This window comes from Vespa crabro, chromosome 15 (assembly GCF_910589235.1).
Source record: "Vespa crabro chromosome 15, iyVesCrab1.2, whole genome shotgun sequence".
Classification (NCBI taxonomy): domain Eukaryota; kingdom Metazoa; phylum Arthropoda; class Insecta; order Hymenoptera; family Vespidae; genus Vespa; species Vespa crabro.
In genome coordinates, this window is record NC_060969.1 from 5273748 (window position 1) to 5301295 (window position 27548).

The following is a 27548-nucleotide window of genomic DNA, read 5'->3' on the forward strand; positions in this document are numbered from 1 at the left end:
ATTTATTTAACTCGATGTAATAATAAGATCGTTGATATGTCGTATATCAAAAAACTTGAAGTAATATATTTTCCTATTTAATTTAATAACAATATAATAAGATATAAGAATAATGTGTCTTTCCTATGTTTCAGTTAGAACATAGTCTTCTACTAAAAGTAGAATTGCTCTCTAGTAAAAGAATCGTGGATTATTCGAATTGTTCGAAGTAATGCATACTTTAATATATAAATATCAGCAGTTACCGTTTAAGAAAGTTGTTGCCACAACGTCGTTTTGAAAAATATTAATAACTTCGTTTAAGAGCGATTCGTTATCTTTGATGTTCATCTAATAAATGAACTATAATCAGTCACCAAATGAAATGATAAGATTATAAATTGACGTACCTTTTTAAAAAGTATCAATCTTTCTTCTTTAAAATCGTTTCTTCCTTGAAAGCGTCGTAATTGTTCCTTGGCGGTACAGTACAATTCATAGAGAAGTAAGCCTCAAATTTTGAAAAACATTATGTAAATTTATCTCTCCTGTTTACAGTTTTTATTATTTGTATTATTTAATGTTATACTTTACTACCTCTTTTTCTACATTGTCCACAGCCCAAGATATTTAAAATTGATAACAAGTCTGTGCAGAAGGAAGATTTAATTGCTAGTTCGGCATCTGTTAAATCTAAATTAATATGAATATGTTGAAATCCTTCATATTGAAGAATACCAAAGTTATATTACATTATATTATGTGACTTGATTATTTAGGAAGCATATACGTATAATCGTACTTAAAATATCATCATACCTTCCCATAATAGATCTTCAGTTTTACCGAAATAAGAAATGATACTATACTTAATATCTGCCATTAGATAATTGGATGGTGGAACTAAGATCGAAAGTTCTTTCTGTAAAAATTTTAACATTTCCCGGGGAGGTTTGGATATATTTTCTTGTAATATAGCCGATAAACCAGAACGTATCGAATGAATCTAGAAATAGATAAACGAGCATTATCGCGTACAATTTCTAAAGCGTAAAAAGGTAATTCTTATATAATGCAAACTGATATAATACGTTAGCTGAAAGAATAAACGAACTTGTCTTGATTTAATAATAGTTTGGCATCTGTTACACATCCAAACGGATTCGTTGTTAAGAGGATCACAAGGTAATAAAATACCAGAACAATAGTCAGCTGCACAGTATAGTGCACTTAATAATGATCCACATTCCTGAAGGTATAAGGACAATATTTTAATATTTTATATATATATATATATATATAGCTATATATTACGCGACGATATTCCAAAAATCTATTTACCGTAGGATCCCTGCATCTATTACATCTACAAAAGAAATTCTTAGTAACGCTTAAAACTTGTCTTCTTAAAGTGGTATCCCAAAAGAGATCGATATAAGTCATTGTAATTTCTTCCCCTGCGGAAATGGAACGGACAGCTATGACATAAAGCTGTTGCTGCGAATCATAATGATGCCTTGTATTAGGTACGCAGGCATGATTTAGCAACGCCCCCATAGGATAAAGGCCGCGCAAACTCGTACAATGATCTTTATCTTGTACGACAATCGTTTCGAATGAATTTGTATTAAAAATTCCACTGACCATCATCATGAAATCAATTTCTTTGACTTCTGGAGCATTTTTTACGTTACTCCGAAGTAATGTGGCCTTAAAAAAAAAAAAAAGAAAAAGAAAAGAATACAATTTCTTTTTACATTTCTTAGAAAGAGGAAAAGGATTATTTGAATTATCGAATGCATAATAAATATCGAATATAAATAAGTAGATGTCTTTCTACAATGATTTTCACTATTATTCTTTTTTGTTTTGCTATTACTGGAATTACAAAAGTGAATTAATATAAGGATGATTTTAATTTAATTTCAGATTAAATGATACCACTTAACAATTCTTAACAATATACTATACGTTTGTTATATTCATATTGTCATACCTCACAATCATTATTCAAGTTTTGATGACATTGGAATATAGCCAAGACATCGCGTTGCTCATCATCAAGCGAAATCGCTCTTACTGCCAAAAGTGCACGTAATAAATCCATAGACCAAGTCGAACCGCAAGTTGGCTCTAATTTTCTCAAATATTCACACTCGTGTTCCATGTGTTTCTTTGAATCCTCGCATATTTGAGAACATATAGGAAGACCGCATCCGCGATCGCAAGGGAAAAGAGGACATTCGTTTTTGTAACAAGATACGCATAATGGCAAATACTTTTCGGAATTTCGTGGTGATATTAAGAGAGCATTGTCTACAAATATTAATTCTCCTGCCTCGATATCACGAGTTGCAAACAGTCCACGGCCTTCGAAAGATGAATAACCGACGGTCCAGGCCTGTGATTCATCGGACAATAATGCATGTCTTTTTAAATGATTTTTCAAGACGATCTCTGTCTTCTTCGGTTCCACGACACTCATGATACGAACTTTGAGAAAGGTTGAAAAAAATGAATGAACAATTCGAGTCACGGTTCTTACTCGAAGGTATGAACTTCTCGTCTGTGCATGATATCTTTATACACTGCGTATATTATAACATTGCGTTCTTACATAATATATCTGTTCGTATATGTCGTAAATGTTGTTGTGTACATGAACTATTTCATCTTTTTCAGGGGTGCAATGAAACTAAAATCTATATTTTATTTAGTGTGATATAACGATTATCATCATTGAATCACACACGTGACAAAAGTTATTGGAATTCTATATATATATATATATATATATATATATATATATATATATATATAGATTTTAATATGAGAGCGAGTTATGCTATTTTAATAGAAAAGCTCCAATTTCGTTTTCCTATAATTACTGAATTATATTAAATACCTAAAAGGTGCAAGAGACTCTTTCGAGATCGCGCTCTTTGTATTCATTGGAATATGTATGCATAATTGATCTACCTTTATAAAAATGAGAATAGATATTATATATAAACGATAGTTCTTGACTAAATATGTCGATTCTCTATATGAATAAAGGGAAAAGAGAAGATGATGATATAATTTTGTAATCGTGTTAATTATAAATTATATAAATAAATTAATACTCCTCGGATTGACAAAAAAAAACGATTGTACATCGACAAGATTATCCTTACGCAGGCGTAAGCAATAAGTCGAAAGCCTTGTGTAGCTTTACTGTTGCTAAGGCTACCGTTGGTAGCCGGTCAACGGCAGCAAATGGATCGGATGTATCAATGTCTAATAAATATACGTTTAGTATAGAATTTACATTTGTGCCAAGAGCACCACAAAAGGTTTTCATTTTTGAACATTTCATCCTTTCATCAATTCATTTGATAATAGATATGGAAAGGTAATTCAAAGAAAAAAGAAATATAAGTATGCATATGAATAAGGGTCATCGACCGAATTAATTTCACGTTGTCCTACAGGTGGGTACATGTTGGAAAGAAATCAAATGATTTTTACGGGATCGTAATAGTCTTAGCAACTGTATGCATGACAACATTGGTGACAGGCGAATCATTGATACAATCGAACTGCAGCATCGATCCCTGTATGTATGGAATTTGTTTGGATAACGACAACAGGTACTTTCTATTTTGATAAATTAAATATCATCACACTTTTTATCATAACGATGATCTTTGATTTTGTATTGTAAATAGTAGTTCTTATTCGTGTTATTGTATCGATGGATATACCGGAATTAATTGCGAAATTAATTGGGACGATTGTTGGTCAAATCCTTGTCTCAACGGTGGAGTATGTACGGATGCTGTGGCAGCTTACAATTGTACTTGTTCCGAAGGTTTCATAGGTACATATTTTAATTATTGCAATTCATTTCATCACGTACATTTATTACAGTATATTCAGGTAAAATATTTACAGGAATAAATTGCGAGCAAAAGTATAGCGAATGTGCGAATCAACCTTGTCTCAACAATGGTACCTGCCTCGATTACGATGGATTTATATGTCAATGTCCTGATGGATACTCAGGTAAGAGTGACCTCACCTTAAATGGACCATACTTTTTTACCGACACCAACAATATGAAATTATTTATTATTAGGTGATTATTGTGAAATCGATGCTTCGGTCTGTAACGATACGATTTGTAAAAATTACGGAGAGTGCATCGAAGGACCAGGATTCTCTTTCTTTTGTCGATGTCCAGCAGGTGAATTTTTACAGTACGTACACGTGCGTACGTTTAAATAAATTATCTTCATTTCGTCATTTTACAGGATGGACTGGTCGATTATGTGATGAAGATATCGATGAATGCGTTACTTCGCCGTGCAAAAATGGTGGGCTTTGTATAAATGTTCCAGCTACTTACACGTGCGCTTGTTTATTCGGTAATCCTTTTTCAGAAATATAAAATTGATCTCTCTTTCGAAGAAATATGAAAAGGAATAAAAGTATTATGCACTTTTTAATAGGTTTTACCGGCAAAGATTGTGACAAAGTTATTTTACCGTGTGATCAAAATCTTTGTCAAAACGGCGCAGTGTGTTTATTAGAAGACAATAAATCAGTTTGTTACTGTGTACCTGATTATCACGGAACACTGTGCGAACTCAAATATGACGATTGCGAGTCAAAGTCAGCAAATTGCGAAAATGGTGGCACTTGTATCGATGGAATCAATAGTTACACCTGTGCTTGTCCTCCTGATTATAGCGGAATGATTTGCGAAGAGTACATTATCTCATCGACATCAGCATCAACACCGTTTATGACAAAAGGCACGATAGAAGTAAATGTTAGTAGCGTTAAGTCAATCGATACGTCTTCATCGGAATCTACACCTACGTCTATGTTATTCACATCTACTAGTTCAAGTCTGTACCCTTATCCGATCACCAGCATGTTATCAACGACAGTTTCCAAAACTATCGATCATTATACAAAATGGTATCCATCGATAGAAACAACATCAGCTATGCAGACAGATCGGAACGTAGTCACGACTAGTACAGAAAATGTCTCATTTTTTACTGAGACATCATTGATTTTTGTACAAATGTCAACTAAAAAGGATGCTTCAGAAAGTCATACCGTATCAGAAGCAAGGATTACCGAGGAAGAAACAATTCCTACCACATCTGAGATTCCCGTACCAATAACAGAACCTATTAGTTATCATAACTTCACGGATGGTACAAGAACATCGGACATCGATCAAGATAATATTACGGAATCATTTTCGTCAATGTCAGTTTCATCGACTCATCAACAAACGAGTAAAGAAATAAATAGCACGCCATCGTATACAACAAGTACAATTGGGTGAGGAAATATTTCCAATATGTTTCGAAGAAAATTAACTCTGATATTTGTGTAAGTACAATTATTTTCCGCAGATATTATCCGACAATAGAAGTGACTGATTTTAAGGATGTTAAAAACGATACAACTACCCGATCCAGCCGCTTATTTACTGATGCTACAACGGCATCATCTATTTTAGATACTGATAATTTTTTGGGAAGTACAACTTTAATAGAAACTATTTTAACGACGGAACCACCGACCGTTTCCACGATTTCGGAAGAAGAATTGTCATCCACGTTAACGTCAACGTCCGTTATTACACCTAATAGTTCAACGACGCAATCTCGGGAGCACAGCACTACTATAAGTACAATTGTAAATGCAACTGAAACTACAGTCAATCTCGATCTAGAAAATAGTACATTACATACAAAATACGATCAAGTATCCATTGCGACGGAACAATCGTCAACGAGCATTGAATGCAATGAAAATTCTTGTGTAACCGGAACCAATATGCCGTCTGCTCGCAATGTATCGGACGTAAGTATTGAATGTTATAAGACGAATTGTTTTATCTTATAGCTGTTATATTTACTTATTGTTTGCGCTTATAGTGCAACTGTACGGAACATGAGGAAGAATGTAAAAGTATTAAAAGCGCTGCCTTTAATGGAAAGTCATACGCAAGACAGAGTATTAATATTAACATCAATAATGATACTATGAATCTTCGAATTTATGTAAAACTTCGGACCCGTTTCAAAAATGGTATAATATTTCATGTATATTTCGACGATGAACGTTATGCTTTAATATATTTAGAAAGTAGTATATTGAAATTTCAATTTTCGTGCGGTTTGGAAACGATGTTACTTGGCGAGATTGATTCCGCCATTAATAATGGATTTGAAGCGGAGATCGATATGAGGTAGAATTTTAGAAATCGATTTATCGTTACTTATATAAGGCAAACAAAAATTGCATAAAATTTCGTTATTTTCTTTCAGATTTGAATATTATATTATGAATAAAACTGATAAATGTTCCGCTAGATTGTTAGTAAATGGTACTACAGCTGTAAGTGGTGAACAAATGTTATCATTACGGGAAAAGTTTCCACATCGTGCTACATTAAATTTAGGTGGCATACCATTGGCGTTTTCCCATTATTTTCCTCGTGTAGCCATGGGATTTATTGGTTGCATGAACTCATTGATGGTACTAGATATAAATATACGATTATATTTATTATTTGCGCAAAGTGAGAAATGCTTGTGTGTTCTATATTTATAAATTGATGATTTTATAATTGAAGGTAAATGGTATACAGAAAAATTTTATTCATGATTCTACTGAGACATTTCAAATTGAAGAATGTACGTCATTCTTTTGTTTATCAAATCCATGTCAAAACTTTGGAGCGTGTGAAGAAACAAATGGCGTTGTTCGTTGTCACTGCGTTGCCGGGTTAGCATAGTTTCAGTTTGTGTGTTTATCATAATCCTCATGTTTAAATATTAAACGAAATGTTATAATATTTCATAATAATTTATTCACGTAATCCGACAGTTATACAGGGACATTATGCGAACGTTCAATATGCGACGAGAATCCTTGTTCGCTAGGTGCGACCTGTATAAGTTCACCCGGAACTGGTTTTATTTGCATTTGTCCAATTGGAACTCATGGACTTTTTTGTGAAGAAGGTGATATGAAATATAACTAAAAATTATATTGTAATCTGCTTTTAATTACCTCTGTAATTTCACTTTTTACCAAATATTTTGCAGATACCATTGTTATACGTCCATCCTTTTCAAGTCTGGTACCAGGCTTCTCATCATATATTGCTTATGGCGTTTCAAATTCAATAAAGGACACTATGGAACTTAAAATGAAACTCATTCCACATACTTTAGATCAAATATCTCTCATAGCTTATTTAGGACAAAGTGGTTCGCGTCAAGAAATATCAGATCATCTCTCTATAACGTATGTACGCGGTTATATTATGTTAACCTGGGATCTTGGTTCAGGTAAATCGGCATTAACAATTAACAACGGCACCGGAGCATATGCTCCTATTAGTGCGATTATCATTCATTTGTGCAGTGATATTTATCTAGGCGTACGCAGAATCTTCACAAAAACACCCCTAGCTTCTGTATCGGCTGCAGCTGCACCAGGAATAAAGAGTCACAATCCACATACATTACATATTGGAAGAAAAGGGAGAGATGCGTGGCTTGCCATTGATGGTACAGATAATGTTACCGGCCAAGCAGCTGGCGTTATGTCTCAACTTGACGTGTCTCCTATACTTTACATCGGTTTGCATCTTATTCTTTGTAAAATCTGATCTTTTAATTTATCCATATTTCAATTCTTTGAAATATCTTTCGTACCATTTGACATTTTCTAAATATTTTGTAGGAGGTCACAAATCAAAAAATTTTGAAATGCTACCACATGATCTACCTTTACACACTGGCTTCTCTGGATGTATATTTGATATCGAATTGCGTACGAAGGATACGGTCTTCCCTGTAACCAGTTCTAGTCCAGCCACTGGACGTGGCGTAGGAGAATGCCACCATAACGAATGTATTCGTCATTCCTGCAAAAATGGTGCAGTATGCTTGAATCATGGTTCTACATATAGGTATCTACTACCTTCTGTAAAAATTATTTTCTTTAATATTTCATCATTTACCATGAATTACATAATCTATTTTTTAGTTGCATATGCACAAAGGATTGGACAGGTCCGGATTGTTCTGTAGCAGTGGAAAAACGTTTTTCTAGTAATTTATCAACCTGTCATATATCAAATCAATAAATAATTACAGAATGTCATATAAAAAATCGAACATATTACTATTCTTCATATTTTATTAAATTATTACAAACCTTGTTGATATATTAAATTAAATAATCAATAATTTGATATTCCACAGGAAGGAATAGTTAACTATTGAGAATTTTATTTCCTTTGGGTAGCAAAGTGACAAAGTATGAATTTAAATGTACAAATAAAACTGCAGCTGCTACACGAGATTGTAAATCATATTTACTGAGATCATGAGACCATTCAATGTTTCCCCAGTGTGAAATCTATAAAATACGTGCAATAATGAAAATGTTAAACTGCACTTGTAATACTTTACATTTTCAACAATTGTTTATACAATACCTGATATTCCTCTTCTAAGCGAGACAGTTTCACAGCTTCTTCAACGTTAATTACTCTTTCAATAGCAGCCAAAGTAAGAATCACCGATTTCAGTGCATTAACTGCATATAAAAAACCTAGATATTTCATAAATCTTTATTGTTTTATCATTTTTATAACTTTTGAAAACAAAATTGTGATATTTTACCATGAACAGCATTAAAATCATACGACGATAAATGTCTTGTTAAAATAGTTTTGGTTTCTGCTGGCACTGTAGGTGTATCTATACTTTGGGTTTTAACAATATTTACTTTATAATGATCGCAAAACCATTGCACTAAAGGATCCCATTTTTCAACTTGCAACTTATATAGATCATCTACCTCCTACAATTATATATTTCATAAACAACTCTCACATCATATTATATAAAATAATTAATTTTTATATTGTTTATACTCACACTGGAATGAAACAGAATTGTATCTATTTCTAAACAATTTGTAATATAATTCACTATATCTAATTTCGTCTGATTGTTTGGATTATCCAATACAGTATTGCATAAAGCTGTCTGAAAAAGAAGAGAAAATATGAAAGAATATTAAATAATGCTATAAATATTCCATAAACTCACCAAGTGCATATTTTCTTTTTCGACAATATCTTTCTGTGCATCCCATTCTGTTGCCACTGCTAAAGCTAAAGCTTTATTATTTACTTCAAATATTTTCCCTTTGGGCGTTTTAAGTTTTCTTTGATCCAAAGTTATTTCAAATTTTCCACCACTTGACAAAATGTTAGTTCTCCGATAAAATCTTTTTACGGTAGCTATAATAATAACAACAACAACGATATCTATATTAAATACCTAAAGTTATTTCAAAAAAGAAAATATAAAATTGTTATTACATCAAAATCTTTTCACTCTTACCCATACTTCTTATTATCATAAAAGTTCCTGTAAATTGACGATATTTAATAGAACTCATTTTTATGATGACTTTTTAATTTTCAGTAATTTTTTTCTTTATTTTTTTTTTTATTTATGCTTCAAATTCTCATTTGTGATATTTAATAAATATCCTCAACATTTTAATTAATCCTAAATTGCTGTAAACTTGTATAACCAATTGTGAATATTTATAATCATAGAACAAATAATTATAAGTTTGTGCACAATCTGTACAAAAACAGTAGAATCCTTGAAGAGAAAGCTTAAATAAATAATAATTTATAACTAAAAGATCATTTGTAAGTTTGATTTTTGATATATTAAAATCATAAGATATTTTGCATAATTCTAATACTTGCAACAATCATTCCATTCATAATGTCTTTAAATCATAACCATAGATATCAATATTTTCATAGAAGGATTAAATTTATATGCATATATGTATAAATAAAGAAGAATTTCTATTATAATCCACATACCTGTAAGCGCGCTAGTATCGCTTCTGAAAGCGCTACCTAGTGTTGACAATCTTATTATTTGAATGACAAACTTTCGTTCTGTACAATAGTTTGGCTCCCCTGATAAATCGTAATCAGCAGATTAGAGTTCGTCTCAAACGTGTCTAATATTTTTATGTGACTTTTTTACAACGTCTGTATTATTTTCTTATATTAAATGGACTAAATAACAATGCGTAAGGGAAGTCTAAGTTTGTTGTTGTTTGTTACTCTATGTGCTGTAATTATACAAATTAACGCGGACAAAGATGAAGTTCCATTAACCAAACTTCGTGCAAAAACAGGGCCAAGATTAAAATTCTTTTATTGGTAAGTATAGGAAAAATTAAATAACTGATAGACGTAGCGTGAGTGATATTATTATATTTATTAAAGTTAGCACAATGAACACATAATCGAATAAAATTTATCATTTGGGCCATAATATTTATTTTTATTGGATTGTCTACTTTTGTATAAAAAAATCTCCATGTCATTGTTTATTGATTTAGAAAATATAACAGCATAAGAAATATTTAAGAACAACATCTAAATTGTTTTTATATGTATTATGCATTTATATATATATATATATAAGATATTTAGATCCATATTTGATCTAATATATTTATTATTACAAATTATTTCATGATTTTAGCTATTCATGTGGATACAGAAAAGTTTATGAAGAATATGTGGGTATTCTTAGAAAAAAATATCCAGAATTACAGATTGATGGAGAAAACTTTAATCCTCCTGGATATAATATGTTGATAGCCAAAATTTTGGTAAATATATTATTTTCTTATCTCTCATATATTTGATTTATGCACATATTTTAATTGTCATTTTGCTTAGGGAACAGCAAGAATTTTGATCATAGTTTTAATCATTAGCGGAATTAATATATTTCAACGGCTGGGTCAACCAGAACCATCATTATGGCGATGGTGTATTGACAATCGTTTTTATGCCTGTGTAATGATATTTTTTATTTGCAATGCAATAGAAGGTCAGCTTATTTCATCAGGTGCATTTGAAATACATTTTAATGGTATGTGTGCATGTGTAATTTATTTTTTAATCAGTATACAATATTTTATACATATAAGAAATTATAAAATTATATATATCATATATCACATTAACGATATTAATAATTTCATTAATAAAATATTACAGATGTTCCGGTGTGGTCAAAACTTGAAACAGGAAGAATACCACAACCACCAGAATTGTTCCAGATAATTGAAAGTCATCTGCATATGCAATTTCTAGATACGGATGTTGGAAAGATTGGTTTTAATAAGTAATATCATTATTATTATAGTTTATATACTGTATTAATTTAATTATTTTCATTATTGGAAATTTGCCTTTGGCAGAGTATGATACATTTGAATGATCTTGATTTATTTTTATGTATTAATATTTCGTTATGAATGTCTCCTACAACTAGTATGCTATGTAAGATAGAGAGTAAAAATCTATATATCTATAACATTCTAATAAAATAGTTACCAAAGCGATATTACAATAATGATCTACATATACTATTTTAATGTAAACATAATATTTCAACATAAATATTTAAAAAATCGTATATACATTCGTTCCTTACTATATTCTTATAAAATTTCTAGTTGTCAATATTACACTAACAAAGTATAATGAGACAAACATAATTTTGTATATAAATAAAATAAAAGTATTGTAATAATCTTTTAAACATAAGCAGTTGATAAATATTTTATGTCCGTAATAATTTTCATTAAAAAAGAAAAAAAAAAAAGAAAGAAAAGAAAAAAACTCGATGATATTCAATGAACATTATAAGACCAATAGCTAAAGGAACATAATGATTGGTGTAAAAAGGAACCAATCATCGAAGAGTTGCAAAATCTATTGAAAACACATCATAGGGGTAAGGTGTATATATTTTACTTTCGTACATAAATCTGTTGAAATATAATCGGGATATATGAAATCATTACAAAATATAAATAGATAATATAATGTTATTTCTTGTAGAATTTCTCGGAACTCTTTAATAGTAACATAAATACGCGTATCTCTCACACACATATATATGTATATATATATATATATATATACACTTGATAGAAGAGTTACGTATTATCAATATTTTTATAATAACGTAAAATCCCCCACCTTGTTATATTTTCGTGTTATGTGTAAAAATCGAATGAAATCAATAATTTTATTTATAAATTCATGTAACCAACGTGGCCAATATTCGTAAGTTTCAAATGAACGTACTGCACATCCAAGTTGCGCACAGGTTTCTACTTCTAAATGTGATCCAATCGAACTAGACTTAACCTCTGAACGTGAACGAATCGCTCTATAATCATCGATGGTTAATACACACGAACGAATAGTATAGATAGATCTTAAAACAACGATATATTAATGTTTAATAAATAGTATTTATATACGAAAGACTGTATGCATCGAGAATGTCACTGCAACACTCCTTTTCTGTCCACTTTTATTAATCGGACACTAAATTTTCTCTGATGCTGTTACTCATTGTACTATTATCATGGCGGTGGTCCGTCTGTATGATTCTACTATTTGTCGGCTATGTGCGGAAGACAATGGCAATGGAGAATTATTGTATAGGGGCGAGGGTGATGATACAGATTTAAGTTCTATGGTGAATCGCTATTTACCATTAAAGGTACGAAAGACTTTTAAATATACTCGAATATTAGACTACAACTTGACTTCCTACTGCTCACTAAATGATCCATATGGGGGCTCCACTGGTTTTCGTTATACGAGTTTATCGACTACTACACAGATCAAATATTCAATATCGTTCTTGATGATCAATTATCATTAAGTGAGCACCGCAAAAATTAATCTTTATTGATATAAAAATAATGACGCTAAAAAATGAATACGCGTTCCCTTTTGTTACTATTTACACCGTCACATATACTCTTTCATTATTGGTTAAAAAACTTGTATTTAACGAACACGTGTTTATTTTATCCTATCTACTCCTTCCTCGCTTAATGAATTGTTATTACTGTTCACATAAAGTCATTAATTTAACATATGATATCTTATGAAAACATCAAAGATTTGAAAAACATGATAAATTACGTTAAGCAGTTCTATTATATATTATTTTAAAGTGCTGAGTTGAAAACTATTCTCTTATTATTTTATATCATAAAGAAACAAATATAAACATTGGTAATGTACATATACGATACATGTGAACTAAATTCATTGATTCTCATTTCATAGATCTAATATATTAACAATTTTATATTGTTTTGTGATAGTAAAATGATTATATTTAATAATCTGATAGGACTTTTTAGAATTTTTCTTCTTTTTAGATTCGAGATGATGGCAAATTACCTAGAACAATCTGCCCTGGCTGTAATATTCAGCTGGAGGCTACTGTACAATTTTTTAAATTATTGGTGGATGGGCAACAAAAAATACGAGAGATGTGGAAACATCAGGTCGAATTGCAAAGAAAAGCAGAAAGAGAACGTTTACGTGTTGAGAGACAAAATACAGAAGTTATTACAGGATTACCAGATTCTGATAATAACATAAGAAATAGTGAAGATAATCAATTAGAACAACAGATAATCATTAAAGGTAATAGAATATATTTTAGTCTGAAAATAATATTATTGAAATAATATTTAAAATAATATTAATGGTCACTTTTCAGTAATGCCTGATGGGTCCTTATATACTGCTGAGCATGAAATAAGTTTGCAAATGGAAGGCTTAATTAAACCAAGACGAAAAAGAGGTCGGCCTCCCAAAGTTCATACTGATATGGAATCTAAGGTTTTTAATAAGAGAGTAATGTATTTGAATATATTTATATATATCTATTTTGTTTAAACTTCACACATTTTTTAGATAATTTTAAAAGAAGACATTATAGAAGGAGTAAGTCAAGGTGAAGAAGATAAACAAGAGGAAGAGATTGAAGAAGTTGATGGTGATGGTAGACGCCGTAGAAAGCGTAAAGTTCCCAAAAGGTAAAAAAGTATATAAATATATTAAACATATGTTTTTAATATCAAATGTTCCCACATCATAATAATTATAAATGAAAAATAGATTTATGGAAGCTGTTCAAGGCAAAGAATTGGAAAGAATATTTAAGGAAGAAGGTGTTATAGATGAAGAAGAGGACGAAGAAGCTGATCATTTTGATGATTCTGAAGAACGATTAAATGTCTCAATTCCAGATGGTCAAGAAGGTTAATTTTAACATATTTAGTAATTACTTAATGTAATTTCTTTTTTAAAGATTATTCAAAATAATATAATAAGTCAGTAATATATAATAAACATTTGATATTATGGATTGATTCCAGTATGATCACGGTAAAACTAATTAAGAAAATTATTCTCTTTCAGAAATAATTGGACATTTAGAAACTGAAGAAGGAAAGGATTTAGGAGAATTAGTAATCGTAAATCGTGGAAGAGGCCGTGGTAGACCAAAATTGCGACGTCGAAAAAATAAGTTTACTTGCCAACTATGTGGTAGAGGTTTTTTACAGCGTAGTAGATATATTGTACACAAGTAGGTATATTTTTTTCTTTTTTTTTTTTTTTGTTTTTCATAGACAAATGATTATTGATTAATTAGTTTTATGAATTTTATTATATGAGTTTTATTTTTTTTTATTTTGATTAAATGTTTATGAATTACAGAAGTTTTCATAAAAGTGTAAAGTACGAATGTAGAGAATGTAAGAAGTTATTTACAAACAAGGACAATTTTGCACTGCATCAAAAAATGACTCAACACACTGGATGTGGTATTACAGAAATTAGTGATGAACATGATAATCATCAAAATCAGATAGTTGAAAATACAAATTCGGTATCGAATAATGCATCGCCGAATGAAACCAAGGATTCAGGAAATACATTCACAAATAATCAGAATATGGAAATAGTCACAGAGACTTCAGACAAAAGTGTAACAAATAATTCAGATACAAATATTATGTGTGGACAATGTGAAAAGACATTTCACACAAAAGAATCATGTGAATTACATGTAAAAATAATTCATGAAAACGAAAAACCATTTATTTGTAACATTTGTAATAAAAGTTTTTCTTATCAAACAAATTTAAAAGGTCATATGCTAACTCATGAGGTATGTAAGAAATATAAAAACCATAGAAAAAAAATATATGTAATATATATAGATATAATTATATATTATATAAGTATAGATATATGCAATATAAATTATAAATATATGTAATATATAGATATAATTTTAGAAAAAGAGTAAATTGAATTATATATTGGTATTTAATAATATTAAAAAAAAAAAAAAAAAAAGTCATAAAAATTTTTATTAAAGGGAAACAGATCGGACAAAGGATATCCTTGTGATATTTGTGGAAAAGTATTAAATCATCCAAGTTCTGTTGTATATCATAAAGAAGCTGAACACAATAATGGCCGTCGTTTTGTATGTAATAAATGTGGAAAGAGTTTTAAACATAAGCAATTATTACAACGTCACCAACTTGTACATTCTGATGATCGACCTTATGTATGCAAATCATGTAATGCTAGCTTTAAAACAAAAGCAAATTTAATTAATCACCAGTCTACACATACAGGAGAGAAAAAATATTTTTGTGAAATATGTGGTCAACAGTTTGCTCATAAAACCAGTTTGACTTTACATTACAGGTGATTACATTGATTGTTACGATTATATTATTGCAATATGTGATTTTATTTTATTTGTCACTTTATTTTTTGTTTTAATACAATGACATATTTTAGGTGGCATACCGGTCATAAACCATATACTTGTGAAGTTTGTCACAAAAGTTTTTCTCAAAATGGTAATCTTCAAGAGCATATGCGCATACATACTGGAGAAAAACCATACTGTTGTGATTATTGTGGACGTAAATTCACAACTTCGTCACAATTTAAATTACATGTTAAACGTCATACTGGTGAACGTCCATGGAAATGTGAGTTTTGTGCCAAATGTTTTCTACATAAAGACACCTGGAAGTGTCATGTACGTAGGCATAAAGGAGAGAGACCTTTCCAATGTGCCCATTGTAATCGTGGATTTACAGAACAATGGGCTTTAAAAAAACATCTTCGGTTACACACAGGTATTAGTCCATATAAGTAATAAGTAGTATTTAAATACGGTGCTTCATATTTTAAATTACATTATCTATTGTTTTTATACTGTATATTAAATTTATTGTACAGGTGAAAAACCATATTCTTGTGATGTTTGTGGAAAAGCTTTTGCTGATTGTTCTAACTTAACAAAACATAAAAAGGTAATTTATAATCTAAAACATTAGTTATTATATATAATTTTCTACTGTATGTAGATAACAGAATATATATATACATATATATAATAAAAAACAATTTATTGCACAGGTGCATAGAGAAAGCAAAGTTTTAACATTAGGTGAAATAACTGAAGGTTCTGCAGTTGGTGAAGTATGGCAAATCTTACCAGGCTCCCAAGAGACAGATGAAAATTCATTAAGTGATCAAATGGCTCAAGTCATCACGGCGGAAGAAACATCTGCAGATGGAATACAACAAATTATTTATGTCTCTTATCAAGATCCTGATGATCCCAATTTATCAAGAACATTGCATTTTGGTATCATTATAATTTATTTATCCTGTCAGGCTAAATATAAGATATATTTCATTATTTGAAAGATAAGAAAACATAAATTACGTTTAATTTATAGTTGATGCTGGTATGATGCGTGAAAAAGAAGGAATGGTAAGCACTCCAGGGCAATCTTTACCTCATTTGGATGTTGAAAATGAAATACTCCCCGATCAAACGCATAATCACCACACAGCCAATACTTCGGATGAACGAATGGATATGGAACTATCGGAACCAGATTTACAATTACAAGTAAAATAAAAATAATATAATAAAATTTTAAATATATGTTAATATCGATAAAATAATCATTGAATCATTGAATTTTGTTTTTTCTAGATTACAGATGAAGAAGGTAATCCAATTCCACTTTCTATACAAGACGCAAGACAATTATTATCACAAGGACAATTTGTTAGTCAGTTAAATGATGGTCAAACTATTAGAGTTCATTCAGGTGTAATCACTCAAGAGTTTGCAGGATCTTTAGGTGTTCATGTAAATCAGAATAGTAATGTATCAACAGTGAATAATACTGCAATCAATGAAGTAAATAAAACAAGTTCAATATCAACTATACAAACGGATGCAGAAGCAATTGTCAAAGCATTAGAAGTAAGTTTATCTACTTGTGCTTTTCATATTTGTATAAATCTCTTGCATATCATTATTTATAGAAGCAATTGATATTATTTATAAATAATGAAATATTTTAAGTCACATTAAAAAAATTTGATTATTTAGGATGAAGATACGGATGCAACAGCTGTTGCTACTATAAATCAAATGGGAGGTGAAGATCAGGCAGAAATATCAGATGGACAACAAGCTATAGAATTTACAACACAGGATGGACAAAAAGTTCGACTTGTTGCTTCATACCATGTTGATCCATTGCAACTTGCTTCAGAGTACCTGACTATTGTATAAAAACAATAATTTATATAGCAAAATAATTACTAACGAATAGAACAAAAAATACTGATAAGTTAATCAGATAAAAAAATGAATTATAAATAAATGTAATATGTACTAAATATTATAGCTTAGACTTATTACTTATCTAATAAAATGTAGCTATTACAATCATTAATAGTGTATTTGCAAGTAGAAGTAATGAAATGGATTTTATTTTTTATTTTACTTTGGTTACAAACATTTTATGTAATAAATGTTAACAAGAGGGTATACATTTATTTTACATCATTTGGCATAATAGTTTTAATATTAAAAAGACGGAAATGTGCGAGAAATTTAAAACAATTTTTGTATAAAAGTTCTATACTATGTACACTGTGTACGATATAAATAATATTTAAACAATAGTACATTTATTTAAACATTAAAAACACGGAAAGCGCGCGCGACTTAGAATAATATTAATTATATAGTTCGATACTTTTAAATTAAAATTTCGGGGTAGTCGGCCTTGCATAATATAAACATAAACGCGCTTTCTCCTAACTTTGACAGTTTCCGAGTTAGTTCTTTCTTGCACTCCGACCTGTGCACATCGTAATTATTATTTTCTAATCTCGAGAACTTAAAAATTAATACTCTCGTTAATTTTATAATTATTTAAACAATATTACGAGCACACGGGATAGAGTAAAGTATTATTTAAACAATAGTTAATTTATTTAAACATTAAAAAGTACAAAACGCGCGCGGGACTTAAAATAATATTAATTATATAGTTCGATACTTTTAAATTAAAATTTCGGGGTAGTCGGCCTTGCATAATATAAACATAAACGCGCTTTCTCTTAACTTTGACAGTTTCCGAGTTAGTTCTTTCTTGCACTCCGACCTGTGCACATCGTAATTATCTTTTTCTAACCGCGAGAACTTAGAAATTAATACTTTCGGTAATTTTATAATTATTTAAACAATATTTCGAGTACACGGGATAGAGTAAAGTATTATTTAAACAATAGTTCATTTATTTAAACATTAAAAAGTAGAAAACGCGCGCGGGACTTAAAATAATATTAATTATATAGTTCGATACTTTTAAATTAAAATTTCGGGTTAGTCGGCCTTGCATAATATAAACATAAACGCGCTTTCTCTTAACTTTGACAGTTTCCGAGTTAGTTCTTTCTTGCACTCCGACCTGTGCACATCGTAATTATCTTTTTCTAACCGCGAGAACTTAGAAATTAATACTTTCGGTAATTTTATAATTATTTAAACAATATTACGACCACACGGGATAGAGTAAAGTAATATTTAAACAATAGTTCATTTATTTAAACATTAAAAAGTACAAAACGCGCGGGGGACTTAAATTAATATTAATTATATAGTTCGATATTTTTAAATTAAAATTTCGGAGCAGTCGGCCTTGCATAATATAAACATAAACGCGCTTTCTCTTAACTTTGACAGTTTCCGAGTTAGTTCTTTCTTGCACTCCGACCTGTGCACATCGTAATTACCTTTTTCTAACCGCGAGAACTTAGAAATTAATACTTTCGGTAATTTTATAATTATTTAAACAATATTTCGAGCACACGGCATAGAGTAAAATAATATTTAAACAATAGTTCATTTATTTAAACATTAAAAAGTAGAAAACGCACGCGGGACTTAAAATAATATTAATTATATAGTCCGATACTTATAAATTTAAATTTCGGAGCAGTCGGCCTTGCATAATATAAACATAAACGCGCTTTCACTTAACTTTGACAGTTTTCAAGTTAGTTCTTTCTTGCACTCCGACCTGTGCACATCGTAATTATCTTTTTCTAACCGCGAGAACTTAGAAATTAATACTTTCGGTAATTTAATAATTATTTAAACAATATTACGAGCACACAGGATAGAGTAAAGTATTATTTAAACAATAGTTCATTTATTTAAACATTAAAAAGTAGAAAACGCGCGCGGGACTTAAAATAATATTAATTATATAGTTCGATATTTTTAAATTAAAATTTCGGAGCAGTCGGCCTTGCATAATATAAACATAAACGCGCTTTCTCCTAACTTTGACAGTTTCCGAGTTAGTTCTTTCTTGTACTCCGACCTGTGCACATCGTAATTATCTTTTTCTAACCGCGAGAACTTAGAAATTAATACTTTCGGTAATTTAATAATTATTTAAACAATATTACGAGCACACGGGATAGAGTAAAGTAATATTTAAACAATAGTTCATTTATTTAAACATTAAAAAGTACAAAACGCGCGCGGGACTTAAATTAATATTAATTATATAGTTCGATATTTTTAAATTAAAATTTCGGAGCAGTCGGCCTTGCATAATATAAACATAAACGCGCTTTCTCTTAACTTTGACAGTTTCCGAGTTAGTTCTTTCTTGCACTCCGACCTGTGCACATTGTAATTATTATTTTCTAATCTCGAGAACTTAAAAATTAATACTTTCGTTAATTTTATAATTATTTGAACAATATTTCGAGTACACGGGATAGAGTAAAGTATTATTTAAATAATAGTTCATTTATTTAAACATTAAAAAGTACAAAACGCGCGCGGGACTTAAAATAATATTAATTATATAGTTCGATACTTTTAAATTAAAATTTCGGGTTAGTCGGCCTTGCATAATATAAACATAAACGCGCTTTCACTTAACTTTGACAGTTTTCAAGTTAGTTCTTTCTTGCACTCCGGCCTGTGCACATCGTAATTATCTTTTTCTAACCGCGAGAACTTAGAAATTAATACTTTCGGTAATTTTATAATTATTTAAACAATATTACGAGCACACGGGATAGAGTAAAGTATTATTTAAACAATAGTTCATTTATTTAAACATTAAAAAGTACAAAACGCGCGCAGAACTTAAAATAATATTAATTATATAGTTCGATACTTTTAAATTAAAATTTCGGGTTAGTCGGCCTTGCATAATATAAACATAAACGCGCTTTCTCCTAACTTTGACAGTTTCCGAGTTAGTTCTTTCTTGCACTCCGACCTGTGCACATCGTAATTATCTTTTTCTAACCGCGAGAACTTAGAAATTAATACTTTCGGTAATTTTATAATTATTTAAACAATATTACGAGCACACGGGATAGAGTAAAGTATTATTTAAACAATAGTTCATTTATTTAAACATTAAAAAGTACAAAACGCGCGCGGAACTTAAAATAATATTAATTATATAGTTCGATACTTTTAAATTAAAATTTCGGGTTAGTCGGCCTTGCATAATATAAACATAAACGCGCTTTCTCCTAACTTTGACAGTTTCCGAGTTAGTTCTTTCTTGCACTCCGACCTGTGCACATCGTAATTATCTTTTTCTAACCGCGAGAACTTAGAAATTAATACTTTCGGTAATTTTATAATTATTTAAACAATATTACGAGCACACGGGATAGAGTAAAGTATTATTTAAACAATAGTTCATTTATTTAAACATTAAAAAGTACAAAACGCGCGCGGAACTTAAAATAATATTAATTATATAGTTCGATACTTTTAAATTAAAATTTCGGGTTAGTCGGCCTTGCATAATATAAACATAAACGCGCTTTCACTTAACTTTGACAGTTTTCAAGTTAGTTCTTTCTTGCACTCCGACCTGTGCACATCGTAATTATCTTTTTCTAACCGCGAGAACTTAGAAATTAATACTTTCGGTAATTTTATAATTATTTAAACAATATTACGACCACACGGGATAGAGTAAAGTAATATTTAAACAATAGTTCATTTATTTAAACATTAAAAAGTACAAAACGCGCGGGGGACTTAAATTAATATTAATTATATAGTTCGATATTTTTAAATTAAAATTTCGGAGCAGTCGGCCTTGCATAATATAAACATAAACGCGCTTTCACTTAACTTTGACAGTTTTCAAGTTAGTTCTTTCTTGCACTCCGACCTGTGCACATCGTAATTATCTTTTTCTAACCGCGAGAACTTAGAAATTAATACTTTCGGTAATTTTATAATTATTTAAACAATATTACGACCACACGGGATAGAGTAAAATAATATTTAAACAATAGTTCATTTATTTAAACATTAAAAAGTAGAAAACGCACGCGGGACTTAAAATAATATTAATTATATAGTCCGATACTTATAAATTTAAATTTCGGAGCAGTCGGCCTTGCATAATATAAACATAAACGCGCTTTCACTTAACTTTGACAGTTTTCAAGTTAGTTCTTTCTTGCACTCCGACCTGTGCACATCGTAATTATCTTTTTCTAACCGCGAGAACTTAGAAATTAATACTTTCGGTAATTTAATAATTATTTAAACAATATTACGAGCACACAGGATAGAGTAAAGTATTATTTAAACAATAGTTCATTTATTTAAACATTAAAAAGTAGAAAACGCGCGCGGGACTTAAAATAATATTAATTATATAGTTCGATATTTTTAAATTAAAATTTCGGAGCAGTCGGCCTTGCATAATATAAACATAAACGCGCTTTCTCCTAACTTTGACAGTTTCCGAGTTAGTTCTTTCTTGTACTCCGACCTGTGCACATCGTAATTATCTTTTTCTAACCGCGAGAACTTAGAAATTAATACTTTCGGTAATTTAATAATTATTTAAACAATATTACGAGCACACGGGATAGAGTAAAGTAATATTTAAACAATAGTTCATTTATTTAAACATTAAAAAGTAGAAAACGCACGCGGGACTTAAAATAATATTAATTATATAGTCCGATACTTATAAATTTAAATTTCGGAGCAGTCGGCCTTGCATAATATAAACATAAACGCGCTTTGTCTTAACTTTGACAGTTTCCTAGTAATTTTCTCTTGCGCTCCGACGAGTAAAGATTGAAATTCTGTCTTTTTATTGATTTGGACGATTACTGAATCAGTTCACCTTTATCCTTTGACGAGTAATCATCGATAGTCTCTCAGGAAGTCTTTGCTGCATTTATCAACGATTATTTGAGGTGAATATATTTTTATATTGCACATTTTTTCAATAATTTTTATAGTGTCTTATTATAATATAACAGTGATATTAATAATTTTGTTTTTATTTCTTTGTTTCAGTACATCGTAGCAATCGCACGCGAAGCAGTGATTTAATCGATAATTTGTATCGCTTAAAGAAGAATATCGCGGAGTAGAAGCAGTGTTCGTTCGTTCGCGTTTCGTGATTTAAACAACAATGTTTTAACATCGTCTGCGTGCAATGCAGTCGTTAGAGTCAGTGTTTGTTCGCAATCTTTATTAATTTTTTAACAGTCGCATAGGCTGTATTTATAAAAGACAATAGAGTTTCGCGAAGTAAATTCAGTGACCGTTCGTTAAAAAATAACTATCGCGTAATAGAGTCAGTGCATCATTGAAGAGATTGTTGATCAACTTCGATGACGATCTACGTAATTAACAATTTCGACTTAAACCGCGAACGAGTGTTTTGGAGCCAACGCAGAACTTCTTAAGTGGTGAGTGAATTTTTAAGTCCCTCCGATCACTCAATCATGTCGAGGACGAAAGGTCCGAATTGGCACGAGTGATTGGTTGTAATTAATTAGTAGAAGAGCATTGAGTGACCAGGAGTAAATTTCTTCGGAGATTTACTCCTGAATGGTTTTTTATTTTTTGATTTATTTATTAGTTCAGGATAAGTTCTTCTTGTACAAATGCTTTTATAATTATTTCAAATTTTCGATGTATTCATTTATTTTGAAATATTTTGCTCGCTCGAAAATATCCAAAAAATCGTTATTCATGAGTTTAAATAAAGAATGTACAAGAAGATATTCGCGATGGATAGTCTCTGGATTATAAGCGTAATTGTACATGATCTTTTTATAATAATAAAAGTATTCGCTTGTAAGAAGGAGCATCTAAGGATTTGCTTTATATTTTTAAATAAATATTAATTAAATATTTTATTAATTTGAATTGATACAAGATAAGTCTCATTAGAGTCATTGCTTTTGAAAGAGAAAAGTCGAGTAGAATAATTGCTAAAAAACAAAGAGACTTGTAGAGTCACAGTCCGTAAGCCAAGATAATTAAATTAATTAATTTTTAGCTCAGGATTTTCAGCAATTAATATACTAATTTAAATTTTTTTTAGGCTACCAATAATTGTGTAATGATTTTCTTTTATATCTTATAATTTCGAATAAAATTTTGTCGTTACAGTTTCTGAAGGATATTCGATTTGATTAGGCGCGAAGTAAACAAGATGGTATATGTCAAAGAGGCCCTCACAAACTGTGGCTCAAGAGGACTATTATCGAGTCATAGAGTTATTTTCGAAAATTCATTAGAAATTTTCGAGAATGGCTCTTAGTCGTATTTTAATTTTACCATGTTGTCACTCAAAATGCTTCTTATGGTGATGGGTGTAGGGATGTAGATTTAAAAAATTGAGAAGAAGTAACATTCTGTAAATAATATTCCCACATTGCCACACTTACGCGAATAGAATTATTTCATATTTTATGCCTTTTTAATATTAAACTTTTTTTTAAAACTTAATTGAATTTATGATTCTAGTTTAATAAAATCAAATTTTACGTTATAGTCGTTTGATAAATTTAGCACATTTTTTCTTTTCTAAAGTTCAAATCAATTCATAATTTTATTTTAATAAAATCGAGTTCAATATTAAAATCACTATATCTATGAAATGTAAAAGTAATATAATATTTCTTTAGATCAGTATCCAGAATTTTTCATTTTTTTTTAATTAATATTTTTTTTCTTAGCTTTTAAGTTTAATTAAATTAAATTCAGAATTTTATCGTTCGTATAATTAATATACATATATACATATTCTTTCGTTTTCCTTATTTCTTTTCAGCTAGCTCTAAGTTGTAGCGTGTATCGCGAACACGGGAAGGAATAATTAATAAATAGGTTTATCTTAACATTTAAACAAAGTACGATATACGTAAAGTATAATTAATTAATATTTAAACAATAAGATATTCTTAGCAATGTTATAAAAATTATATACATGTATTGTCATTTACTATCGATTAATAGATATAATAATATTTCTTTCAGAGAGAATAATATTTATTCATATTAATCGTTTATTTTTCTTAAGTTTAATCAAATTAAATTTAGCATTTTATCGTTCGTATAATTAATATACATATATACTAATTATTTTTTCTTTCCTTATTTTTTTTCAGCTAGATCTGGGTTGTGGGATCGCGAACACGTGAGGGAATAATTAATTAATATTTAAATAATAGGATATTCTTAGCAACGTTATAGAGAACATGTACATATATTATCATATATTATCGATTAATAAATATAATATTTCTTTCAGAGAGAATAATATTTATTTATATCTGTGTTCAGAATATTTCATTTCTTTTTAATTAATCTTTTATTTTTCTTAAGTTTAATTAAATTAAATTCAGCATATTATCATTCGTATAATTAATGTCATTTCTATTTTTTCTTATTTACTGTCATTAATTATCCTCTATATAAATCTCGGGTGGAACCCATGGGTGTGTGCCTCTGTGTGGGTTGATGTCTCAGCATCTTATAGAGCTGCTTCTCTTTTCTTCTCTTTCTAGGACTCTCTTTTCTATTCCATATTTTTCATTCGTATTTACTATAATTAATTATGATTTATAAGTCTCGGGTGGGACCCATGGAAGGGGACCATGGGTGTGGGCCTCTGTGCGGGTTGCTTTCTCAGCATCTTATAGAGCTGCTTCTCTTTTCTTCCCTTTTTGGGGCTCTCTTTTTTATTTCATATTTTTCATTCTTATTTACTATTATTAATTATAATTTATTAGTCTCGGGTGGGACCCATGGGATGGGGACATGGGTGTGGGCTTCTGTGCGGGTTGCTGTTTTAGCATCGTGTAGAGCTGCTTCTATTTTCTTATCTTTCTGCAGCAATCTTTTCTATCTAATATTTTTCTTATTTAACTATGTTTTCAATTATGTTATTAATATGTTATTTCTTTTCATTATGTCTTTTCAGATTTTTATTATGTTATTTCTTTTTAATTATGTTTTTATGGTTTTAATTACGTTTTTAATATATTCTTATTAATTATAATTTACAGGTTTTAGGTAGGAACCATTAGATGAAGCGGACTGTTGTTTCAGCAGCGTGCAGAGCTACTTCTATTTTCTTATATTTCAGCAGCTCTCTTTTATTACTCATATTTTTCTTCTTTAATTATGTTTTTAATTATGTTTTTAATTTTGTTTTTAATTATGTTATTAATATGTTATTTCTTTTTATTATGCCTTTCCAGATTTTTATTATGTTATTTCTTTTTAATTATGTTTTTATGTTTTTAGTTATGTTATTAATATATTCTTATTAATTATAATTTACAGGTTTTAGGTAGGAACCATTAGATGAAGCGGACTGTTGTTTCAGCAGCGTGCAGAGCTACTTCTATTTTCTTATATTTCAGCAGCTCTCTTTTATTACTCATATTTTTCTTCTTTAATTATGTTTTTAATTATTTTATTAATATGTTATTTCTTTTCATTATGTCTTTTCAGATTTTTATTATGTTATTTCTTTTTAATTATGTTTTTAATTATGTTATTAATATATTCTTATTAATTATGATTTATAAGCCTTAGGTGGTACCTATGTGATGATACGGATTGCTGTTTCAGCATCATGCAGAGCTGCTTCTATTTTCTCATCTTTCTGCAGGTTTCTTTTCTATCTCATATTTTTCTTCTTTAATTATGTTATGAACATAATCTTAATAATTATGATTTATGTTTTAGGTGCGACCCATGCGATGATGCGAGCTGCTGTTTCAACATCGTGCAGAGCTGCTTCTTTTTTCGTTTCTTCCTCTAGGTCTTTTATCTATTTATATATATTTATTTTCTATTATATTTATATTCTATTTATAATCTATATATACTATGTTTTATTTTATATATTTTTTTCTTTTTTTTATTTTCCCCTTAACTTCTTCTTTTCCAGGATAGATCATTGAGAGATAGATTCACCTGCGGTCGGATGCGTCATCGTAATATGACTGGATTCATCATCGATTTTTACGCGAGAATACGGGCAGGATAGGAAGAACACTGGCGCGCGTGTCGGCGGGCACAGGCGTGAGTGTTCTCGGGCGCGACTATATTTCGTTTGATTGTTCGAATCGAAAACGCGAATTTAGAGTAGAGTCACCGTTTTTCTAAAACTCACGTGAATGTACGCGGGCGCGACTTAAAAGTCCTACCGGGGACTTCGTTGATATTTGCTCGAATATTCGATTAGATTACCTCGCGGACGCGTTTTTTTAAAGTAGAGTCACCGTTTTCCGAACACTTGCGTGGGTGTCCGGGCGCGATTAAAAGTCCTATCATGGACTTCGTTTTAGTGTTGAAATTCGGGGTGCGCGAACGGTTTACCTTGTAGTGCTGTACATAGTTAGCTGATATTATGATAATCCTCATATTTGGTAGCGGGGCGGAAATCTCGACAAATATCATGGAAAGTCTAAATACCGGTTAACATATGTCACTTTGGATTTCAACTTAGAGTCACCGTTATTCTAACACTCACGTGAGTGTTCGCGTACGCGATTAAAAGTCCTACCGGGGACTTCGTTTTGTTTGCTCGAATATTCGATTAGTTTATTTAGAGTAAAGTCACCGTTTTCCGAACACTTGCGTGGGTGTCCGGGCGCGATTAAAAGTCCTATCATGGACTTCGTTTTAGTGTTGAAATTCGGGGTACGCTTCGGATTTCAACTTAGAGTCACCGTTTTTCTAACACTCACGTTAGTGTTCGCGTGCGCGATTGAAAGTCCTACCGGGGACTTTGTTTTATTTCTTTGACATTTCGATTAGATTACTTCGCGAATTTGGATAGAACAGTAGAATCTACGTAATTATAACACACGTGAGTGTCGCGAACGCGATTAATGCGCTTTGATTGTTCGAAATTCGGAAGCA

General features: G+C 30.2%; 5 protein-coding genes and 1 long non-coding RNA gene across 15 annotated transcripts; 4 read left to right on the forward strand and 2 right to left on the reverse strand.

The window, feature by feature from the left end:
• Positions 1-37: 37 nt before the first annotated feature.
• On the reverse strand, positions 38-2651 carry LOC124429298 (SET domain-containing protein SmydA-8-like). Its single transcript, XM_046974400.1, has 7 exons — positions 1976-2651; positions 1321-1689; positions 1094-1228; positions 799-985; positions 577-672; positions 390-490; positions 38-330 (listed from the first exon to the last, which is right to left on the reverse strand). Exons 1-7 carry the CDS (start codon positions 2462-2464, stop codon positions 235-237), a joined length of 1473 nt encoding a protein of 490 aa, XP_046830356.1. The 5' UTR covers positions 2465-2651; the 3' UTR covers positions 38-234.
• Positions 909-2000, forward strand: LOC124429301. The gene is made up of 4 exons (XR_006943421.1): positions 909-1037; positions 1114-1234; positions 1326-1505; positions 1909-2000. It is a non-coding gene; the product is annotated as an uncharacterized LOC124429301 (long non-coding RNA).
• Positions 2652-2812: 161 nt separating the features above from the next.
• LOC124429297 (protein eyes shut) lies at positions 2813-8365 on the forward strand. 5 transcript variants are annotated; one of them, XM_046974397.1, is made up of 16 exons: positions 2813-3373; positions 3453-3611; positions 3690-3841; positions 3916-4026; positions 4100-4207; positions 4275-4388; positions 4473-5322; positions 5397-5850; positions 5925-6238; positions 6318-6528; positions 6626-6777; positions 6880-7016; positions 7101-7346; positions 7437-7640; positions 7744-7972; positions 8050-8365. In XM_046974397.1, the coding sequence occupies exons 1-16, from the start codon at positions 3255-3257 to the stop codon at positions 8147-8149; spliced, it is 3660 nt and encodes a 1219-aa protein (XP_046830353.1). In that variant the 5' UTR covers positions 2813-3254; the 3' UTR covers positions 8150-8365. The 5 variants fall into 5 exon arrangements, with proteins under 5 accessions (XP_046830353.1, XP_046830355.1, XP_046830350.1 ...); XM_046974399.1 differs by having other exon boundaries at positions 3693-3841; positions 8050-8276; XM_046974394.1 differs by having other exon boundaries at positions 7101-7640.
• Positions 7786-9804, reverse strand: LOC124429300 (ATP synthase mitochondrial F1 complex assembly factor 2). 4 transcript variants are annotated; one of them, XR_006943420.1, is made up of 8 exons: positions 9420-9804; positions 9123-9316; positions 8949-9059; positions 8691-8871; positions 8504-8604; positions 8221-8424; positions 8024-8127; positions 7786-7927 (listed from the first exon to the last, which is right to left on the reverse strand). XR_006943420.1 is itself a non-coding variant. In XM_046974404.1 (6 exons), exons 1-6 carry the CDS (start codon positions 9475-9477, stop codon positions 8278-8280), a joined length of 807 nt encoding a protein of 268 aa, XP_046830360.1. In that variant the 5' UTR covers positions 9478-9800; the 3' UTR covers positions 8167-8277. The 4 variants fall into 4 exon arrangements, 1 of the variants encoding a protein (XP_046830360.1); XR_006943419.1 differs by having other exon boundaries at positions 8024-8087; positions 8504-8619; positions 9420-9801; XR_006943418.1 differs by having other exon boundaries at positions 8504-8619; positions 9420-9800.
• Positions 9805-9991: 187 nt separating this feature from the next.
• Positions 9992-11469, forward strand: LOC124429432 (thioredoxin reductase-like selenoprotein T homolog CG3887). The gene is made up of 4 exons (XM_046974705.1): positions 9992-10270; positions 10599-10728; positions 10799-10994; positions 11123-11469. The coding sequence occupies exons 1-4, from the start codon at positions 10134-10136 to the stop codon at positions 11251-11253; spliced, it is 594 nt and encodes a 197-aa protein (XP_046830661.1). The 5' UTR covers positions 9992-10133; the 3' UTR covers positions 11254-11469.
• Positions 11470-11810: 341 nt separating this feature from the next.
• Positions 11811-17738, forward strand: LOC124429431 (zinc finger and SCAN domain-containing protein 2-like). 3 transcript variants are annotated; one of them, XM_046974702.1, is made up of 14 exons: positions 11811-12644; positions 13318-13588; positions 13665-13786; positions 13862-13983; positions 14066-14208; positions 14369-14537; positions 14669-15122; positions 15336-15673; positions 15770-16116; positions 16220-16293; positions 16400-16631; positions 16726-16901; positions 16989-17264; positions 17394-17738. In XM_046974702.1, the coding sequence occupies exons 1-14, from the start codon at positions 12507-12509 to the stop codon at positions 17577-17579; spliced, it is 3048 nt and encodes a 1015-aa protein (XP_046830658.1). In that variant the 5' UTR covers positions 11811-12506; the 3' UTR covers positions 17580-17738. The 3 variants fall into 3 exon arrangements, with proteins under 3 accessions (XP_046830658.1, XP_046830659.1, XP_046830660.1); XM_046974703.1 differs by lacking the exon at positions 11811-12644 and adding an exon at positions 12676-12809; XM_046974704.1 differs by lacking the exon at positions 11811-12644 and adding an exon at positions 12840-13168.
• Positions 17739-27548: the final 9810 nt, after the last annotated feature.

Bases quoted from the DNA above. Each gene is read 5' to 3' on its own strand.
- LOC124429431 (XM_046974702.1), top strand. From the start codon at position 12,507: ATGGCGGTGGTCCGTCTGTATGATTCTACTATTTGTCGGCTATGTGCG. The intron at 14,209-14,368 runs GTTAATTTTAAC...ATTCTCTTTCAG, and splicing joins AATTCCAGATGGTCAAGAAG to AAATAATTGGACATTTAGAA. The intron at 17,265-17,393 runs GTAAGTTTATCT...TTGATTATTTAG, and splicing joins CAATTGTCAAAGCATTAGAA to GATGAAGATACGGATGCAAC.
- LOC124429298 (XM_046974400.1), bottom strand. From the start codon at position 2,464: ATGAGTGTCGTGGAACCGAAGAAGACAGAGATCGTCTTGAAAAATCAT. The intron at 1,690-1,975 runs GTATGACAATAT...TTTTTTTTTAAG, and splicing joins ACTTGAATAATGATTGTGAG to GCCACATTACTTCGGAGTAA. The intron at 673-798 runs GTATGATGATAT...ATATTAATTTAG, and splicing joins TGAAGATCTATTATGGGAAG to ATTTAACAGATGCCGAACTA.
- LOC124429297 (XM_046974394.1), top strand. From the start codon at position 3,255: ATGTCTAATAAATATACGTTTAGTATAGAATTTACATTTGTGCCAAGA. The intron at 3,612-3,689 runs GTACTTTCTATT...TATTGTAAATAG, and splicing joins TGTTTGGATAACGACAACAG to TAGTTCTTATTCGTGTTATT. The intron at 7,973-8,049 runs GTATCTACTACC...TCTATTTTTTAG, and splicing joins AATCATGGTTCTACATATAG to TTGCATATGCACAAAGGATT.
- LOC124429300 (XM_046974404.1), bottom strand. From the start codon at position 9,477: ATGAGTTCTATTAAATATCGTCAATTTACAGGAACTTTTATGATAATA. The intron at 9,317-9,419 runs GTAAGAGTGAAA...TTATTATTATAG, and splicing joins TATGATAATAAGAAGTATGG to CTACCGTAAAAAGATTTTAT. The intron at 8,425-8,503 runs GTATTGTATAAA...CGTATTTTATAG, and splicing joins GCTTAGAAGAGGAATATCAG to ATTTCACACTGGGGAAACAT.
- LOC124429432 (XM_046974705.1), top strand. From the start codon at position 10,134: ATGCGTAAGGGAAGTCTAAGTTTGTTGTTGTTTGTTACTCTATGTGCT. The intron at 10,729-10,798 runs GTAAATATATTA...CATTTTGCTTAG, and splicing joins TGTTGATAGCCAAAATTTTG to GGAACAGCAAGAATTTTGAT. The intron at 10,995-11,122 runs GTATGTGTGCAT...AAAATATTACAG, and splicing joins ATTTGAAATACATTTTAATG to ATGTTCCGGTGTGGTCAAAA.